The following is a 20,943-nucleotide window of genomic DNA, read 5'->3' on the forward strand; positions in this document are numbered from 1 at the left end:
GCCATTTGTGGAGGTGCTGAGGACATATATGGGAGACTGGGTACCACAAAGGCTGTGACACCAAGGAAGGAGGGGTCAGAACTCGGGGGAGAAATGAGGTCAGGAAAAACAAAATAAGGGTTTTGCTATTTTCTTATTTTAGGAAAGGAAACATCATCCAGAGAGAAAGGAAAGGAGGCTCAGGTGGAGATGGGAAGCGAAGTGTTTTAACACAATCAAAAACTTTCTCTTGGTGAAAACTCCAAGTACAGTAATGAAATGATATTAATAAAATCCTAACCACTGGTGGCGAATTTCTCAGTTTTTTTTCTTTTCTTTTCTTTTTCTTTTTTTTTTTTAGGGTTTACTGATATGTCAGAGTTTGGACCAAAAGAGCATCTTTTCTTCACGAGAACACTGTAACTCGCTGCTGAAAATGGGTATGCAAGAAAACTGTGGTCCCCTTCCCACCCTGCTAAACGAATAGCACCAAATATATAGCCAAAGTAATGTGTGACTAAAAGGATTCAATAGAAAGAGAAATGGGTCAGAACTTACCCATGATTTTCCAAACCCAGCTTCCTATTGCTAGGAAACAAATGCCATTGTTTGATCAGGGTGAACTGTGATCGCTGTGACACGAACAGACAACGGACTATACCTCCTGGGGAGGACTGGAAACTCACCAATGACCAGGCCATAGTTCTGGGTGAGGTAACTTCCTGAGGGCTGCAATCCTCACTAAAGCACCACGTCTGGAGGAAGTCCATTTTCCAGGAGTAAGCTTCAAAGCACGTGTATTATACATGGAGATCAGTAAGACCACAAGAGAAATAATGTATCAATCAGAAAACAACAATATCTCTTTATGAACGTGTATGGGGTCTAAATAGCCCTTATATACTCATATGTATATATTTATTGCATAGAGAATCAGGTGATTCACTTCCAGGTAACCTGCAGGGACCAACTCCAGAGCTTCCTTCCGGTCGCCTTGAATGGCATCCTCCACATTGTTCTGTGTAGAACTCTCAGCACGACAGTGATGGTAAGGCTCGCAGATCCCCACACATCCAGGATCTATATCAAGTCCAGCTGTAAACAGGAACAGTATATTTAGAAACGAACCAGGCCAACTTCAGACCGCAGCTTGTCTGGTGAGAAAGAGTTTAACGGTAACGGCTCTCGTCAATGGTGGCCTGCGTGGACTTGCACACGTATCCACTGCTAACTATGTTAGGAGTTAAATACCAAGCATCTCATTACAGTACTGAGAACTCCACGAAAGGCTGAAACTGTTTACTGGGCAGCTATCACGTGAGGCTTAAAGACAGAATGTTTCCACACATGAACGATGGATATAAACGCCCACACGTCTACACAGCCTCCCAGGCACCCAGACACTGCGTGACCAGGTCTAAAACCCCCGAATGCCTGTCAGCCTATTTTGTTTACATTAAGTTCATTGAGAACATTTAATAATTAGGCTTTTTACAGGCTGTTTTTGTCAACCCACACACATCGTGTGTTGTATTGCTTATTTGGTTGAGAGCAATCGCAGTAAATTGTAACATTCTGCTACTATGGGAATAGCAGCTCCAGCTCTGTAGTCCTTCGAAGAAGAGGATTAAATTGAATGAATAACATTAAGTAAAACCACTGAGGACAGGGATTTCCATTATAAAATCACCTATCTGATTAGATTTATAATGGCAATAAATAATAGTGGAGGGAGCGTCTGGTGTGCTGGAGATTGATACACAAATAAGAAACAAGTCTACAATAAGCAGCCTTTGTGCTACATTTACAGCCCAGAGACTTGGGTCGTGGAACACCTGGCATCCGTTAAAAGCACTTACTAAATCATCCACGTCACCGCCTTCTTCAAGTGCAGCTGCTGCGTCTTCACTTGGATTTTCTTTGAGGGCCAGAAACTGTGAATATAGAGTCGGTCATGATACCAAAATGACATTTCCCCGTCTTCTGATGAAGGAACATACTGCTAGCATTGTCATGGGCAAACCTAAGAAATTTGCTCAGCAAAGTCTCACTACAAATGGCTCAAAAGAAACATCAGCTCGACGTCCGCTCCCTCACTTGGGCCTGGATGAAAAGACTAATTTTGAGGTTGAAGAGTCCACCTAAAGTCACAGAGACAGTTCTGGGGAAGAGGAAGTGAAATGGCTCGCAGAGGCCATGACAGAGTGCGGGGTCCTACGTCAGGCACTGAGAACACCTGATATTCCCATTTGTGCTTCCACAGGAGATACGTGAGCTCACTGGGGTTAAGAAAAGATCCAAACTCTCCAAACCAGTATGTCTTGGTCTCTTTTGAAGGGAGCATAAGAATCCAGGGTCTGAACTTAAAGACTACAACCAGCGATTCTTCAACCCCCCTGTGGACAAAAGATGTAACAGGAAAAACTTCTTGTAAATGATGTGAAACAAAAAAAGGAGGAGCTTGGGAAGCGGTTCAATTCCTTTTCTGGAAATCCTTCAACTTGTGTTTGAAACTGAAAACAGGAAGGTGGATGAGAAAAAGTCTCATGCACGCTTCTGCTCAGCAGCAGTGTTCTAGACCCGGAGCTTCTAAGAGGCAGATAGAAAGCGAAGCAAGGGCCTGAGCTGAAGTGTGCAAGATCTAGGAATGAAAACAAACTCGATTTTAAAAGTGTAGTGAGTACCCTTGAAAATCATTTGAACACCTGCTGTCCATCCTGTCCCTCCTAGAGACAGCAGCAGGGACCCTTTTCCTCCCCGACACATGGTTACTGCATCTAAGAGCTCAGTTTTATCAACCCCTTATCTATCCTAACACCGGAGTGATCCTCTGGTAGCGTAAGTACTGAAAATGGTAACAGAGATTAGCCCGTAGGAGTGAGTGTTTTAATAATAAGAGGGGTCGTGGAAGGTGGGGCTGCCTCTTGCTGCTGGTACTGCTCAGGGCCAGTGTGCACGGAGCACACATGTCACGCGGCCAGCGTACCTGCCGGCCCACTCCTGTGCTCCTGCCACTGTCTCCACCCAAGAGGGAAAGTGTAGTTACACTTTTCTCACTTTCTCAACATGAAAAAAAACACAAGAATTGCTTTCCCTACACATTCCTATTATTTTTATGGTACAATGGCCTCTAAAACCTAAAACTTATAGACTAAAATATGTCTCTAACAAATCACAGTTACCCTCTGAATAGCAGGCTGTGCGCAGCAAGTCTTAGGAAGCAAGCGCCGCACGTCCTTCTGTTCCTCGTGTGTAAGAGCTCACACGCACACTTAGAACGGCACCGTGGACGTGGCCATGACGGTTTGTTTTGGACGCAGCCTCTCTTCTGAACTTTTTCCCCTCAGTCACAGCCACCTCACCACTCACTGTCTTCAAGTTTGACTGAGAGATGACGGGATTCACCTTTTTCTAAGGGCATGTGGGGTCCTTGCACAGCCGCTTGTTGTGTGCAGTACGGCAATCGGTGGTGCAAAAGACGATGTGAGCAGTGCCGTACGGCCTGGAACACAAAGGTGGCGCAGCTTCTTTGTCATTAATCTATTTATTTATTCTGGTTGGTTATTAATAAAGCTATCTGAGGGCCAAATACAGGAAAACGAATAAGGCAGCCACATATGTACTTGCATATGGTTTCTGTCTGAGGATTACACCTATCCGAGATTCCCAAATTGACCTTTATGATTCTCCTAATTACTAACAGCATTAAAAATAGTTTTTATTTTGGTCCTTTTCTCACTGGCATTAATCCCCACACGCTTCTCCCTATGTCAGGAACATATGGTTAAAGGATAAGACATCCAGTTGGGGTGAGGAGAATAGAAAGTAGAACCATGTCTGCCATAAACCTCTGTGGGGCCACCAGTGACCAGCACCTTCTAAACACAGACAAACTCTGTAGCCTGAAGGGTTGGACAGTCCACCACATCTGTGATCCCCCTGATCAACTTGGTACGTGGGAGGCACTGACTGATAAATCTAGAGAACCCCTTAAGTTGTTTGGCACACGGCCCCCCTAAAAGTTCCACTTCCTATTCCCGCCCCTTTCACACTACGATTACAAAATAAATTAAGATAAGACTGTCTGCACAGTATGAGCACGGTATACGTAATTAAACACAAACGGCACATCTCCGAAACTAAGCCAAACTCCTAGGAAGACAGGAGCAGCAGCAAACAAACCGTCACTTCCGTCAAGTGTGAACATCTGCAACTGATTTTCCTGACAGATCTGCTCGGCATTTCTGGGTAAGCGAGTGATGGCTAAAAGCTGGGCTGCCATCTCATATCCTGCCGAAGCCCCAGGCAAGGCTGAGCTCTTCCACAGATCACTCCTCACCATCAGAGTTTTTAACTGCAAGCAGTTTCCAGGCTGTGCAGTGACAGAGAAGCCAGAGACACAGCAGAGAAGTCAGTGACTGGCTGCTTTCTTTGCAAAACCAACAGATTCTCTGGAAGCATCAGGAAGGGGCAGGAATCAACTCTCATCGTGTGTGTGTGTGTGTGTGTGTGTGTGTGTGTGTGTGTTACCTCTGCAACATGCCGAAGAATTAAAGAATAAATAGAAAGGACACTTGTGTGACACACTCCTTCCTCAGAACACCATCGTTTACTTGGGGCGACCAAGAAAGAGCCTTCTTACTTGGAGATCTCTAGGGAATGGGCTTTTCAATCCTGGCCACAAGCCAAGAAATGGCATCAATAACCTCAGTATAGAAATTGCCATTTCTACCCCTCCATAAAACTAGAACCTAACAATCAGCTTGGGCTCACACCCTTACCATTCCCCAAACTAAAACACATGGCTTCCCTTGGGTTTATTCCAACACCATCAGGTGATTCCAAAAAAAATCACCCATAATCCAGTGTATAAAAGCCTCAGGAAGAATAAAAGTCCACTTGCATGTATTTTGTCTAAAATGACACACTCAAGCTTCGTTAATGCCACCTGTAGTTTATTTCCTGTTATAAAGGCAATAGAGTAGGGCAGAGAGATCCTGCAGCCTAGTGTGTTAGAATAGAACCGTTGCCTTAGCTGTCAGTTCCTCAGCAACCCTGGGCAAGCCACGTAACCCTTCCATAACTAATTTTCCTGAAAGATAAAATGGGAACGCTACTACTTACCCTATCTAACTCATGGGATTGTAGTGAGTCTCATGTGAAATGAAGTATGCAAAAATGCTTTCTGGTACTGTAGGTTTTATGTTCTCATTCCTAGGAATATACCCAACATATGTCCACTGAATGGTATGTACAAGAATATCCATAACATTTTTATTCATAATTGCCAAAGTCTGGAAATAAATGTCCATCATCAGAAGAATGGATGAATCAATTGTGGTATAACCATAAAAGGGAATAGTACATAGCTGTAATAAAGAACGAACAACTCTTAACAACATGAATCATAAAAGGCATGATTCCAATTGTAAGATTAAGAGCAGGCGAAACTATTCTCAAGTGACAGATATCAGAACACTGGTTACCTTGGAGGCAGAGGAATTATGCCTAGGAAGGAACCAGGGAGCCTTTTGGGGTGACGGAAATATTCTCTATTTTGATCTGGGTGGTGGGCACCCAGATGTACAAATGTGTAAGAATTTATCAGGTTGCAAACTTAAGATTTGTGTATTCACGGTATGTAGGTTGCACCTCAATAAAAATTTAAAAATTGTATCTTAAATGTATCAAGCTCTAAACAAAAAAAGGGAACACTGTGACATTTTCATTATTGCTTTTCTTGTACTCATGTAGAACAACTATACCAGAGATTTAAACCAGAAAAGGAAAGTAGAAAAAGAGCAAAGGAAAATATGGGGTCCAACAGGGGTCCCCAGCTAGAGACAACTGTTCTCAAGAAATGATTCTTAAATTCTGATGTTATAATCCTTCATGGGACACTGGAGATCTCTTACACACTCACACACACAAAATGGGGTGTACTTTTGAAAGAGGGAGTGTGAGCATCTCTATGTAGGTGTGGCGGGTGGCATTCCAAGGCGGAGGCATGGAGAGGTGGCGCCGTGGTGTGGTGGGAAGATGGCCAGCGGGAGTCCAGGGGTCTGCATGCTAGCCAGTTCTGCTTGCCAAGAACTCGCTGTGAGACACTGAGCAAGTCAACTTCAGCTCTCTAAAGAGAGCATCTGTAAAATGCCCAGATTGCTAAGCTCTGAGCATCCATGATGCTAAGGTGGAAAATCAATGTCAACAACAATGAGGAAAGCTAACTTAGGTAGCTACGAGGAAAAGAAGTGCTAACAAGATGACTTTTCCCCCATAACGCTTGTACCAAATGATTATTTAGGCACAGTTCAGCCTCTTGGAATCCCATGAGAAACAATACTCTACAGCCATGCAACAAATCCTTTCCCCTCCGTGTTCTTAACATGGGGTAAACAGAATGGAGGACTGGAGGTCGTCCTATAATTAGTTTCCTGGCCAGTGACGTACTGTGACAGCTCAGACAGGTCATTTTACTTCTCAAGGCCCTAAGTTTCTCATCTATAAAATATGGAGTTTGCACTAGATCACTATTTTTCAGGTTCTGTTCCTTGAGGTCCTGAGAGTTCCGAGTCCTCTGGGCAGGGCTACTCCCTGAGTGCCATCCCACTGCTCACCAACTGAGCAGCACCACCTTTCTCTGTTTTACATGTCAGGGTTCCTTGTGAGCTTTCAGTTTTAAAAATAAAAACTCAGCGAGGAGATCATTAGGATTCTTCCTAGCTGAATAAAATTCTGTTCAACGTAAGCCAGTGTCCTCTGCCCTCGTTAAGACTCATTGTTTAGATGCTTCTAATGCAGGGCTTCTCAGCGTCCTTATCAACATGTGGGGCCAGATAAGTCTTTGTTGTGGGGCTTCCTGTGCACTCTAGGATGCTTCGGAACATCTCTGGCCTCTACCCACTACGAGTCAGTAGCACACCCGCTGCTGTAACCACTAAAAATGTCTCGAGATTGTCAAGTGTCTCCTGAAGAGCAAGATCGCCTTGTTGAGAATGGTGTTCTAACCCTAACACAGATTATCAAGAAGAAACTTAAAATACGAAAAAGGGTTTTTGATAAAAAAGGTAAACTTCAAGTGGAGAACCAGCCTCTCCATTCATAGACCAGTCTCCTCCTGAGTGTGGCCTGGGGCAAAGCACTTCCCAGATGCGCCTGGACTGTGTCAGGATGAACAGCCACACCTCTGCCTACCTCGTGCCTTGAGAGTGAACTGATGGGTGAAGGGCACGCAAGGGCTACAAAGACTTTACCCAACGTCAGATGTTACGGGCATGTCTAATAATAACAACTAGAAACGGACAAAGTTCAGTGAAAGAACTGACAGATTATAATGATAATAAAAATTCATGTAAAGGGGTAATATTTATGTTGAGGCTTCAAAATGAAATGAGTGGTGTCAGCACACGAGGCTCTTTAGCTCAGTAATCCTTCATTTTACCTCAGTCCTCAATCTGCTTCAGCTGTGAGTCAAATACTGTGTGCTGGGCCCTGGGTGGGGTGTAAGACAGCAGCCCTGCCCTCTGGAAACTCACACGATGAGCTACAAGGTAGCAGAGGAGGAATGAGACAAAAAATAACTGTACACACACGGAGGGAGAGCTTGATCTGAAGCGGCGGGCAGGACAGGATGCCGTTAGGGGAACGGCAGGAACGAGGCTGCAAATGTTCATCTCATGGCTACAGTTAGGCCAAATTAAAAATGCCCTGAAGTTCTATAAAGTCATTTGGCAGAAAATGTTGTTTGGGAGAGTAGTAAGAATACACAAGAATTCTTCTTAAACACTTTGACTAGCGGGAAAAAAAGATTTTGTTAAAGAACAGCTATGGTCCTTGCTTTCAGCAGTAACGTCCTGGAATTTTAGAAGCATCTCTAAGATGCTGGCCATTGTCTCAGAAAGGGTGCCACGCTGTCTGCGCCCTCTCTCCCATAACCAGTACTGTAAGCACATCCGTACTCGAGAGTATGTCACTTAAGTGCTGTGTGTTTATTTCCACTCATTACTTTTACAATGGTAGGACAGTATTTCCCCCTTGAACTGGATCACTCAGGGCTCTCCCGAGGCAATTGTGGGGGCTGGCAGATCGGAAATTCAGAAGCCTGGAAACTCAGGCAGAATTCCTTTAACTATCAACATTCTTGAGGGTGATCTTCATTTAAAGTCAGCTGATTGTGTTAATCACATCTACAAAATACCTTCACAGCAACTTCGAGACCAACAAAAATACCAACACAAGAACTGGACACCACAGCCTAGCTAAGGTGACACACAAAATTAACCATTAATAGGGTGAAGGTTTACCAATCAGTTTTTGCTAAACAAGTAAAATTAGTCAAGGCAAACAATTTTAGTCATTATTGCATTAAAATAACATCTATTATCAAGGTGAGAGTTGAGTACATATTACCATTTGTGGAGGAAGAGGAGAGCATGATCTAAAGAAATGTACTTTTCCTTGTAGCAGAACATTTAACCAAACGTGTCACAGCTAAGTGAATCCAGAGTGTTAGAGAGGAAAGAAATTGAAGAAGGGATAATGTGTTTCTTGCAAATTGTCTGAGGTTTGTTCTACGTTGCCCATGCGGTATCTTGTATGGAATTCAAGGGCACAGAGTCTACCTATTAGGACTTTTAAGTCTGATAATTAAGCTACAGAGAGGAATTTCAGTTCATGACTACGTATGGGGCAATGTCCTTCCATGATTCTAGTTTCAGCAGAACTCATTTCAATTGGTTGTGATTTAAGACAGTTTGAAAAACGCCACCATCTTTGAATACGGAGAAAACCCAGTAAACACAGGAGAGGCTGTTCTGATTCCCCTTTGGCGCACACTGTGTCACTGGCACGATTGTGCTTTTGTGTCGGCTTCAGTATCACACGAACACTTCATTTTGTTTTTAACAGCCTTTGTATTAAAAATGTTTTTAAATGGCACCTGTTGATTTTTAGAAAGAAGCGTAGAAGGGAGAATGCGTTTACAGATGATAATGGGGAGGATTACTGAGAGATTCTGGCTCGTGGAAGCTGACTGCTTGTGGTTTTAACAGGAAAGACATGTTGCAGCTATATCCCTTAGCCAAATTAGGGAAGTGTAATCACTTTTGACCGGGTACTAAAATATTCATTTACATTGCCTTCAAAACAAGTGTTAAGTTTGGTCACTTCTTAAATAATCAATTAAGGAAACTTGACTATTATTAGAGAGTTAAAGAAGAATCCTTAGAGTACATTTAAACTCTCTCAAGATATTTACAAGTTATTGAAAGCTGTCAAATTCTTCAAATGTTGATGATTTAATGAACTAGGGATATCCATTTAAAATGAAAATTAAGTGCTCGCTTCGGCAGCACATATACTAAAATGAAAATTAAATCATAACTTTACACTTGTACATCTTAAGGAAAGCCATTTTCCCCCAGTGTATTCTAGAAATGTGTGGATTTTTTGATTCTTTGAGAAATATAGGTTAAGTCAACCAGCCCTGCTGCAGAAAATTCTTCCAATGACATAAGTTTAGATATAGTCCCTTTCGTATGACAGAGAGGGTGCAGACAGCGTGGAACCCCTTCTGAGACAATAACCAGCCTCTTAGAACATGCTTCTAAAATTCCAGAATGTTACTTCCTGAAAGCAAGGACCACAGATGTTCTTTAACAAAGTGATTTTTTTTCCTGCCAAACAAAGTGCTTAAGAAGAATTCTTGTGTATTCTGACTGACTACTCTCCCAAACACCATTTTCTGCCAAATGACTTTATAAAACTTCAGGGCATTTTTAATTTGGCCTAACTGTAGCCATGAGATGAACATTTGCAGCCTCATTCCTGCCGTTCCTATACCGGCATCCTGTCCTGCCCACCGCTTCAGATCAAGCTCTTCCTCCGTGTGTATAGGGTTATTTTTTGTCTTATTCCTCCTCTGCTACCTTGTAGCTGATCGTGTGAGTTTCCAGAGGGCAGGGCTGCTGTCTTACACCCCACCCAGGGCCCAGCACACAGCAGACTTAGTACACAACTGGCAGCTGCCAGGTGCTGTACTAGCAGCACTGGATCAATCAGCGACTGTAACTGAAGCTGAATATTATGAACCATATACTTTTAAGCTATTCAATTTAATTTGATTACAATATCTTCAAAAACCTGAGGTATAATGAAGGATTACTGAGCTAAATGGCCACATATATTTGACTCATAGCTGAATCAGCTATGGTACTGATACACCAAGCAGGGAGACGGTGGCCTAACTACTTGTGTCCATACGAAGCACATGGGGTCTGGATACGTGGGATCTTTTACTTACTGAACACACCTGGATGGGCTTATGCCAGAACACTGGCGTTTCTCTACCTCTTTGCCCATTACAATCACCTGAGGGGCTTTAAAAAGGCAAAACCATGCCTAGACCCATCTCTGTGGAATAGTGTCTTGGGGGACACTACTGGTCATCAGTATTTTTTTAAAAAAGCTCCCCTGGTGACCAGTGTGTAGCCAGGGTGGGGATCCCTGAGCTAGATGGATTTCGCAGCCTTTACTAGGGTCCAGGCTAAGCTTGGACTTTAGCAGCTCTGGAGCTACTGCAGCTGGGATCACAGGTAAGTTCTAGAAACATTACCTCGGTCTATGGAAAACTGAGTGACAGTACAACTTCTCCCATCAGGATGCTGCAGCCAAAGCAATTTGACTGTTGGCTGAGTAATAAATGGGTACACTAAATTTAGTTACCCTTAAAATTGAACTTCTTCAAGTAAGAATGGGCATCAAGAAAATAATATCCACTGTAATCATATGTCTAAAGACAGGAGCTGTCAATACCTTTTGGGCTTCCTCAGCTGTGACAGAGCTTCCAGAGGCTTCATCTTTGGTGATCAGAGTAATTCCATCTAAAAAATAATTCACAGAGTAAAATCCAAGTACAGAATCAACCCCAATCCCACCTTCCTTTCCACCATCCCTGCTCCCATTTTGCACTGGAGATTTTTAAAACTATAAGGGTGCTCTTCTCTATAAGAAATACAGGACTATAAAGGCACTTAACTCACACTGCTCCTTCCATCTTACATGATCCTGTCTCCTATTTTTGCTTGTGTAAAATAAAGGCCACACATCTCAAATGCTATCTGCTCCATGAAGCCTCCTTGCTTAAATCCAGATAGAAATAATCTTTCCTTTAGAAGTCTCAGGTCACTTTATTATGCCTTTGAAATGGTATCATATGTTATCCTGTATAACTATTTGTATAAATGTTCTCTCTCTTAACATGACTATACGCTTTTCTCTAGAGCAGGGGCAAGGTTTTATTCACCTTTGTATTCCCCTCAATGTATAGTACACAGCAGCAGCGCAGTAAATACATGATAATTGAATGACGTCTATCAGTATCACTGGCTATTGACGGAATGGCGAGTAGGCTAAGGTCGGGAGGAAACATGCTCTTACAATGGCCATGTCTCTTATCATTTAGCACAAACTTTAGATCAGTGAGTGCAAATCAAGGATAGAAAATCTACCCTTTAGTCTTCTCTTCTTCCTAAGATTTTCTCCTGCCTCAAATGGCTGATGCATGAAACTGTCAGAAAAGCACATGCATTTAACATCCATTTGTACCTAGAAATGGCACAAGTTGTGTGCATGCTCGCAATTAGATGTAACTCTCAGAAAACATCTGTCTTGTGTATGTCCTGTACGTTTATTTTCAGCAAACAACATGCTGGAGGCATTCAATACCAGAACCAATCCCTTTCACCCACTGGGTCAGCAGCAGAGACACATGCGTGATCTGAGTAAGCCCCACTCACCACCCATTCTAATTGCTTTTGTTCCCCAGTGTCAAAGTTCAAGGGCTGAGAATCAGGGTTGCCTGTGTGATGAAAAGCTGCCCATTGGAAGCTGGACAGATAGGTATGTAACTCCTTTATACAGAATTTGCACAGAAAAACAAGTTTGAAATTAATTTGGGGGCTCTACTTCAAGTGAAAAGTTTCATACTTTTCAACATCATTGTTTTTATAATGTCTATTTTTAGTAGGTAATACCTTATAGTAGGGTTCTAAAAGAAAACCGTCAGATTTTGAAAAATAGGCAAAGAGCAATGAGGAAATCAAACATCCGCCTCAAGCTGAAAGAGTGTATGTTCCCTTCTTTCTAGGTTTGATTTACACTGGTCACTGTGAACAAGTGAGGAGCTGAGTGACTCTGATGCCTGAAGTTGTTGGTCAGCTTATAGGAAAAGCCCAAATCCATGGTAATGAAAGGTAGCAGGAGAGCAAAGAACGGGTGAGGTCAATGAAAATGCTGTGGACCCAGCAGGACTAAAAGTGTCTACGACTCTGAGGGGGGCGGTAAGTTTACCCACACAACTTCTTTCAACCAACAGACGGGCGCAATCTTGGAAACAGGTCATGCTACACAGGGTAAGATGGGACTTACAAGGTTACATATTATTTATCACTTTGTATTCATGCTTATTAAGCAAGAATTTTAGTTCACTGAGTCCTGAGCATTTCCCAAATCCACACGGAGAGTCATCACACAGTGTAATTTACATTTATATTTAGAAAAAAATAACATAAATATTTGGAGAAAACGATAGCTTACCTTGAATGACAATTTCCCAGAAATGATTTAATTGTTTACTTTCCACTTTTTCTCGAAGGGCTTTCAGGAAATCGTTAAAGCGCTGCTCTTCTGAACACTGTGATGGCACATGGGGGTAGAGGAGGTAGAAGTCAGAGCAAGTACAATAACATAGTCACCCCCAGGCCAAAGTTCTACATGTACTGAATCCATCATATTTATAAAACATATATAAAATGGCCTTTGATAAATGGGGACCTGACATTTCAAATTTCAGTTTTGTCTGCTGGCAATCTGAAATCCTTCCATCTGTGGAAGGTACAGAACTTCTCAAAGCCACACAGTTTTCTGGTGGCCTGGTACTTTGTTTTTTAACTTCCAATATAGACATATTCAAACAAAAAGAGAATAATTCACTGAATGCTCGTGTACCCATTAGGCAGCTTCAACAATTATCAACTCGGCCAAATTTGTTTCCTTTGTACCCCTACCTTTTCCCACAGTCTTCAGATTGTTTTGAAGCAAATTTCCATCATATTACTTCATCTATAAATATTTTTATATGCAATATCTAAAATACATGTTCTTTTTTTAAAAAAACATACTCATAAAAATTAACAATTCCTTAACAGGAGCAAATAAACAGTCAGTATTCGATTTTTCCAGCTCTTCCATAAAACATTTTTTAAAAAATTTTTTTACAGTTATAAAGGTCTCTCTATATTAAGTGATACCTCTCTGAAGTTCTTTTGATCTTACCCCATCTCTTTTTTGTCCCCCCCCCCTTTATTTTTAAAGAAATATAACCACCTAATACTTTTAAGGACATGTTGTGGGAACAGAGCACAGAAGTGTTATCAGATAGTCCATCTAGCTGGGGGGCGCGAGGGGGAGAGAAGCAGTGTCACTTACTTAACAAGCAATGTTGTCACTACCTATTTCCATCTAACCAAATCTTTTCCCCCCAACTGAGTCACCCTTGTCTTATCCTGACTCCACTTTGCCAAAATTTTGTCTTTTATTAACATCTGTAGGACACTTGGGTCATCATCCACTACTGAATCTCTTATTCCATTCCAATTTTAACCATTTTCTCATTTTCTTGTCATTCTATGTAAGTATCTAAACTATTCAAGAATTTGCTCATTCATTCAGCAAATATTTAATAAGCGCTCACATAAGAACTGACATATCCTACAACTGTGCCTACTTTAAAAATATACTTTCTAATTTAAACTTGCTTACTCTTGCCTAGAGTCTCTGTATAGAAGCCTAGAAATAATTTGGAAAATTTTTAGAAGTGTTTTTTAAAACACTTGTACTAAAACACACCAACAAAAACAAAAGGTCGGGTAGAGGGGGTGAGTAATTAACTTTCAGTATTATTTTTCCCCCAGCATGCAGATCCCTACTCCTGTCTTCATAAAATCTTTCTCAATAATTATACCAATATATATTTTCCATCATTTCCTTAAAATAGCCCATCTTTACAATAATGACTGGACCACCGAGGTTACAATGAAAATTTCCTTCGTTCCCCAATAGGAACCATACAGCCAGGGCTGTAGTATAATAAAAAGCAAATTTCCAGGGATAAAACTTTCCATTCACCCACCCATCTTTATTCCCCGTCAGAAATGACACTGATAGTAAAATGAGTTAGTCATTTCTACTTCTCTTGGCACACACTGCTATTCATAGCGAGAATGGTTATTTCCGAAGCCCAGGCTTATCGGTGGGATACTGTCTGTCTCTCCTGTGATGATGGCCATCTGTTTCGGAAGAGGAGACAGGCTAGGAAAGCATTACCTGAATAGCTTCTTCCCGGAAGGCTCTGATGCAGTCCATGCTTTTCATAAAATATGGTGTTTCATTAGTATCCAAAAACTGTTCAATGTGATTTATTAGCTGGTGACTCGCTAGAATACAACAAATTTATTTTTCTTTAGGTATTTGAGTGATGCTTGTTAGAGAGAATGTATGCTTCTGTGCCTTGAAAGTACCTATATTATGGTTTGAGAGCTTTGTGGTCAGTATGCACAAAAGCCACACTTCTTTTCGCAGGGGTAGGGGCTTAATGAGATGCAAAATGCTGATTCCAAAAGTCTGTATGTGAAAAGTCTGGATAGTGCTAACTGATACTTTTCACTAAATACAATTTAATTTCTAAGATAGATGCTTAAAATTATAACTAGATGTTCCATCTGGGATTTCAAACACTAAGTTGTTGGGTTTTTTAAATTGTTGTTTCTCTTCCCCCCAGACTTTAGGGGCCATTTGAATCATTCACAACTGTCTTTCCTGATAAAGTCATAGAAAAATAGATCCTCTAGTCCTTCCCCTAGTTCCACTCAAGGTAAGTGTCAGACAGCCCAAGACAGTGAAAAACAATGAGCCAGAGACACCCCATGTTCCACTAATCAAATTAGAAAAGAGCAGCCTTGTTTTAATTTAATATCCCTTTAGAATGGGAAGCCATTGCTACATATCGTCTGCCCTCGGCTGAACCCATATATTCTCTCTGCTGCTCAGCACTCTCCAAAGCCATTAATACTTAATAAACAATAACTGCCAGCCAGCAATATAAAAAATGCTACAGAAAAAGGAAGCACATTAATAATACTGTCATTTCCAAGGTGGACTGCAATTTGAGGCTGCGTCACAAACAAACAAACAAACAATACTTCATTAGGAAGAAAAGTAGAGGAAAACAGGAACAGCAAGTCATCAGGGAACTTAAGTTGCGGAGCAGACCAAATTGAACCTTGTGACCTGTGTAGAAGAACAAACCAAGGAGAGAGGCACCTTCACAACCTGGAGTTTCACTCGCTGTCGCTTGTCCCCTGAAACCACTCACTAGTTGGCAGCTCGGCATCTATGCTGCATGGTCAAGAAATCCTACGACGGCCTGTTTGCCAGAACCATGGCCTCAGCTGAGCAGCCTAACAGTCATGTGTGTGTGTGCACAATACTAACGAAAACGATTTTCTTTTCTTTTACAAAAACTATTTTCAAGGCTCGCCTATAGAGAGAGGCCACTAAGTGAATCACAGTGACCTGAGCACTGCTCAATGCCTGACGAAAGACATCACACTCCGCGCCACCATCTTATTTCCTAAGGATCTTGCAGCCTGTGGAAAGGATTGAAAAACTGGACCAAGTATTTTCTAATATAATTTTGCAGCAAGAGAAAATATTCTCAGTAACCATTTCGTCTCCTACCACCTAGGAGATTATGATCTCCATTATAACAAAGTGCTTCACAAACTTGAGGGATTCAAGAAACACTTCCCTGCAATTTCAGAAATCTTTACCAATGTATCCTGCAGCAGTGAATTAACATCCAACAGCAATTCAAAGGACAGGAAGAATGTTCCGACGGGTCCTTTTAAAAGGTAAATAATACAACCCTGATTAGCAGGCAGAGCAGAAAACCATCAACAGAAATTCAATGCAATAGAAGCTATCTCCTTTTTTCAGCTTGGAAAGGAGAAGTAACAGAAATGTTTGGTATTTCCCGTACCACTTACAGTAGCCTCGTTTTTCAGATAGTTTGATATAAAGTTCATTCAGAGTTATATATCTGGGCACAAATAAGAACTTTTACAGGCCAATGGCAGTAATCCCAGAGATCCCAAGTTTCTCATTTCTTTTGAATGAGAATGAGGAATCTTAGCATGCTATAATGTAAAATATTCCTGTATGCTTGATTCAGCAATCATTTTCATTAATTTAACCTGGTATGTATGTACTGTGTAAGTGCTATGTATAATACACTATGGTATGTTCTGTGGAAGATTCCATTAAGTTGAAGATAAGATCCTTGCCTATGAGGAGTTCACAGTCTAATAGAGGATATAACACATACATAAAAAGTAATAACAGGAAGTAAATGTGAAGACTGCTATTAGCGTTATGGAAATATAGCAACTGATCTGAATTTTTAAAAATCTGTGGTTATAAGAAATCTTCTTGAATTAACATGGCTTTCTACCTGGGCAATGAAAAATAGAATTTGGTCATCATACAGCGGAAAACAGAATGGGCGAAAGCAGGAAGAAGAGAGGTGGGAAAGCACAGGGTATGTTAAGAAGAAAAGCAAATGGTCCAGTGTATGGAGTCCATGGAACTAAGTCCAGGAAAAAAGGAGAAGGAAGGATTAGATATGAAGAAGTGGGAGGGAAGGGAGCACCAAGAAGAAAGAACAGTATGTGTGAGAGTCCTGAGGAGGGATAGAGCTTGGTTCCCTAGAAAGTGTGGGAAAAAAAGGATTCAAGACCAAATCTTTAAGAGACCTCAACATTTAGAAACTGGACAGAGGAAAGAGCTGATGAAGGAGGCTAAGAAGGGATGGTCAGGGAGATGGATGAAAATCAGAAGGATATGGTATCACAGATACCGAGAAGAGATGATCTGAAGAGGAGAATTGTCTACTGTGTCATAAAGTATTACATGTTATTAGTACCTAAAGACTGCAAGGAACAGGATTAAAAAAAGAGGACAAGGCATTAAGGATTGAAGCTTAGGGAGTCCTTAGACTCAGGAGCCCATGTAACAACTAAACAGGTACTGAACTGCTTTGCTAAAACACAGCTTTCTGACCCATTTTTTCTTGAAGTGAGATAGAACACACACATATACACAAACACACAGTTGCCATCTTACAGAGAAAAATAGTCAAGGCACTAACATAAAGCAAATGCAAAAGCCAACAATCCATTGGCAGTAACGATACGGAAAGGAAGGGGTTCAAAGAAAAGGAAGTAGGAGTGTCAATATCCAGTTTCCATTTAAGAATGAAGTCCTTATGTATTTGTGGGCCCATCTGGATTTAGTTTTCTTATTTACATGTCAGATTGTCCCATCCCATCCTTTCCTCCAGAAGGTTCAGGAACACTGGTATATAAACATATCCAAACTTCCAACAAATCCAATGAATACAAAGAACCAGATTCTGCCCTTCTAGGAATAATCAGTTACACGGTCTGTGCATTTGGCTCACAATTCTGAATTCTGTCCCTCTACCTAGACTACTTTGTGGTTCACTGACTGTAATGAACCATTTAACACTAGCAAATAACTGTGATGGATGACACTTTAATATACTGAGTATCAGAATGGGATGTGGACAGGAGACTTCCCTTCCCAAGTCTGGTGGCACTTCCTATTTCCCTGACACTTTTAATAAAAGTAAAATGCAAAAATGGCTGACAAAAATAATATATGTATTTTTTTGGCTAGATGATGCTTTTGCCTCCCCTTTCTCCCTGGCCCACATAAAGGAAATGCTGGTCATTGGGGTGCTTTTCTCTGTTTCTGTGTCAATTATAGGGCTAAGGAATGGCCTGTCAGTCTTCATACTCAGTAAATCACAGCCCAAATTATAATTCACCAAAATGCTTTTCAGAATTGGTCAAAGGCTCAATAATACTCATTAGTAGCTAATATAAAAAAAGGCCACTGGAAAGACCATCCATCTTAGGATACTAAGTCAGGCAAGGGCCATCGTTTATCTCAAGGAGCCTTCAAAATCAAAACGTCTGTTCTGGATTTCAAAAATGTTCTGGATTTTGAGGTTTTAAATATGAGTGTTATGTATTAAGCCAGCATCTTACATGGGTACAGACTGTTGATACACAAAATTAGTCTCCAAACAATAATACTGTAGTGTTATATTAAAATGTTATCCACATTCAGAAGTGTTATGTAGGAGGAAAATGGCATTTTTCTTCTTTAATCCGAAATGTATGTTCTCCCCCTCTAGAGAACACATTCAGTGCCATCGAAAGCCCCACAAAATGAATCACCTCCCTTCTTGCTGCACCATCACATGGCCAAAACTCCTGGGCCATGTGCTTCTGTCTCTGACTTTACATTTCCTTTCCACCTCTGTTCTCTGCAAAGATGTTTCTAACAAAGAGAGAGGAAGTCACTTATTGTGGGTTTCTTCCCTCCATTGGACAGAGCCAAAAGCAGTAGGTTCACTCGTCAGCCACTCACTATATATAAAAGACTGGAAAGCCATCTCCAATGATTTTGCTGAACTCAGGCATCATTCAGGATGCTTCCCAGTTTAATTCCTGTCATTATCTCAATGCCTCATGTGAATTTTGCTTATTGAAGATGGGCACATTTTGCAGATGTCAGCAGTTAAATCATTTTTAAATGTTAAGAAGAACAGATTTACATAGCTAATGACAATGGCATCTTTATAAAACAAAATTAAAAACTGATAATAAAAATCAAGCACTTAAATAAGTATATGCTCAGGTCAGTCATTAAGAGAATGAAAAAGGAATAGTATCTATCAGCAAATTAAACTCTAAGTAAGTAGTCGTCTACCACTAATTAAATCTACATACAAATTACAATCGCAGTTTTAAGCTAGAAACTTTAACATCTGCCTGGTAAGAAAATGAGTCTGTGTTTTATTAATAATATAGGCAACTGAAACAGAAACGGATCACAAACAGGCTTCCTTATGTCTCCTTATGATAGGATATAAATTGGCCGTTGTGTGTATATCAGTCAGGGCCCAGCCAGAAGAACAGAAATCACTGAATATTGAACCCAGAAAATGTAAGAGGCAATTGTCACAGGTGGTGAAGAGATGTAATGGTAACTGAGAACGGTGCTGTAACCCAGAGATGAGGACTAGCAAGAAGCCCTCAGCAACCCCAGAGTGTGTGGAAAAGAAAAGGAGGGGAGGGGAGGGGAGGGGATGGAAGAGGAGGGGAAGGGAAGGTAGGGGAGAGGAGAGGAGAGGGGGGTGTATGTAGAGCTCAGGGGCCTGGTCCTATGGGAGTGGAAACCATGGAGGACTGGAGATGGTGCCCAGCAAATTAAGGCACAAAGAGATATACCCTGGCTTTTCCCTCCCTCCTTACTTCCCAGTAGGGTCTCCCATTGGCTAAACCGGGTAGGAAGCCAGTAGACTTGGCAGCCTGGGAAATGTACCCTGGAGGAGCCAGCTCTGCCCCCACCCTTCCCCAGATCCAGTGCATCAGGAGAGGCTGAGGAGCTCATCTAAGGGCCACCAGCATAATGTGTGATTATAAACCCACGGAGGTGGGTGCCCCATTTTATGCACCAGGTAATTCCAGGAGGTAGAAATTAACAAGATAGTCTTTAAATAATAAGGGAAGATACAAGGTAGTTTTTTTTCTTTCCAGTGAAGTAGGATACAATGAAATTCAATTAAAAGTTATTGAAAAGTTTCACAAGCATATTTAAAGCTTTTCCCATTTTTTTTAAAAAGCTGTACTTCTACAAAAACAGACTTATGTAAAAAATATGATTTTCACTTCTACTTGAAACATCTCCAGAGCTCCACCCAGTTCCCTTTCCTTCAGGTTTAACATGATGACACACAGAGAGCATGATGTAAACCAAGGAACCGGAAGTGACTGAACTCTTCCCATGGACTGCATGTCCTTGCAAAAGCCAAATGTACTTCTGAAAATTGAAGTACAAAAAGAAGGTATCCTAAATATTTTTCCTCTAAGTGACAAAGATATGCTGATTTACTTCGTAAGTACCCTTTCTGCTTCCACTTCCAAAAGAGTTTGGATCTAAGACCCCAGGAAGAATTTACCCTGAATGTTGGTGCTTCTTGGCCTGGTATCGTTTATAGTTATGCAGTCTTTAATGAAACAGTTTTACTGGGGAAAAACAAATCACTGGGTGGCCAACAAAAGAAACTGAGAACTGGGAAAAAAGTATAAGCTTTATGAACCCGAAAAGGATATTGCAATGTTTTATTTGGAAGCAGCTGGCCTGTGAAGTAGAAACAGGACGGCTCTGACCTGCTCTTTGTGCCTTCCCTGTCCTGCCTCCTATTAGAAACCGTTACACTAGACTCTGTCCCAGACTTCCTCACCTAGCAGACTGCCTCCCTTTTAGGAAGTCAGTGGATACCATGTAGAGAACAGCACAGACAATATTATGCATGACCAGTGGCAGAAAATTGAACTAAGGTATATAAAGTGCTGACCACCTCAACCGTACAGATATAGCCCTAGTTTATTATTATTATTACTACTATTATTTTTCTTACCAATAACTAAAAAACTTTAACCTCACCATTTAAACTCCACAAGTTCAATAACAGCCCATTTTTTTCATGCTTAACGATTTTCTCATTAAATGCAGTAATTTCTTACAAATTGCACTAATAAAAGTAAGTCCTGCTGAGTGTTTCCCCCCCATTTAATGCAGCCTTTTCATTGATGTGTTAAATTAAAACCCCAGGCACAAGGAGCAGAGTAAATGCAAAGTCTTTATTGTTGGAATCTATTCCTGCAGACTATGAGCTCTCTCTCTGTTTTATTTTTGTTTTTATTGGCGCTAACTGTGAGTCCTACTTCGTAGCCACAGGAAGAATGATATTGA

The 20,943-nt window shown here is 41.2% G+C and overlaps 1 protein-coding gene across 1 annotated transcript in view; it reads right to left on the reverse strand.

Annotated features, from left to right (window-relative positions):
- Positions 1-585: 585 nt before the first annotated feature.
- The window catches only part of XRCC5 (X-ray repair cross complementing 5), a 78,175-nt gene continuing 57,817 nt past the window's right edge, over positions 586-20,943 (reverse strand). Inside the window, exons 17-21 of the mRNA XM_033112904.1 lie at positions 14,362-14,471; positions 12,574-12,670; positions 10,792-10,859; positions 1,839-1,913; positions 586-1,074 (exon numbers count right to left, since the gene is read on the reverse strand). Of these exons, the coding sequence (XP_032968795.1) occupies positions 1,060-1,074; positions 1,839-1,913; positions 10,792-10,859; positions 12,574-12,670; positions 14,362-14,471 (365 nt within the window). The 3' untranslated portion in view covers positions 586-1,059. The remainder of the gene's footprint in view (positions 1,075-1,838; positions 1,914-10,791; positions 10,860-12,573; positions 12,671-14,361; positions 14,472-20,943) is intronic.

Source organism: Rhinolophus ferrumequinum, chromosome 8 (genome assembly GCF_004115265.2).
Source record: "Rhinolophus ferrumequinum isolate MPI-CBG mRhiFer1 chromosome 8, mRhiFer1_v1.p, whole genome shotgun sequence".
Taxonomy (NCBI): domain Eukaryota; kingdom Metazoa; phylum Chordata; class Mammalia; order Chiroptera; family Rhinolophidae; genus Rhinolophus; species Rhinolophus ferrumequinum.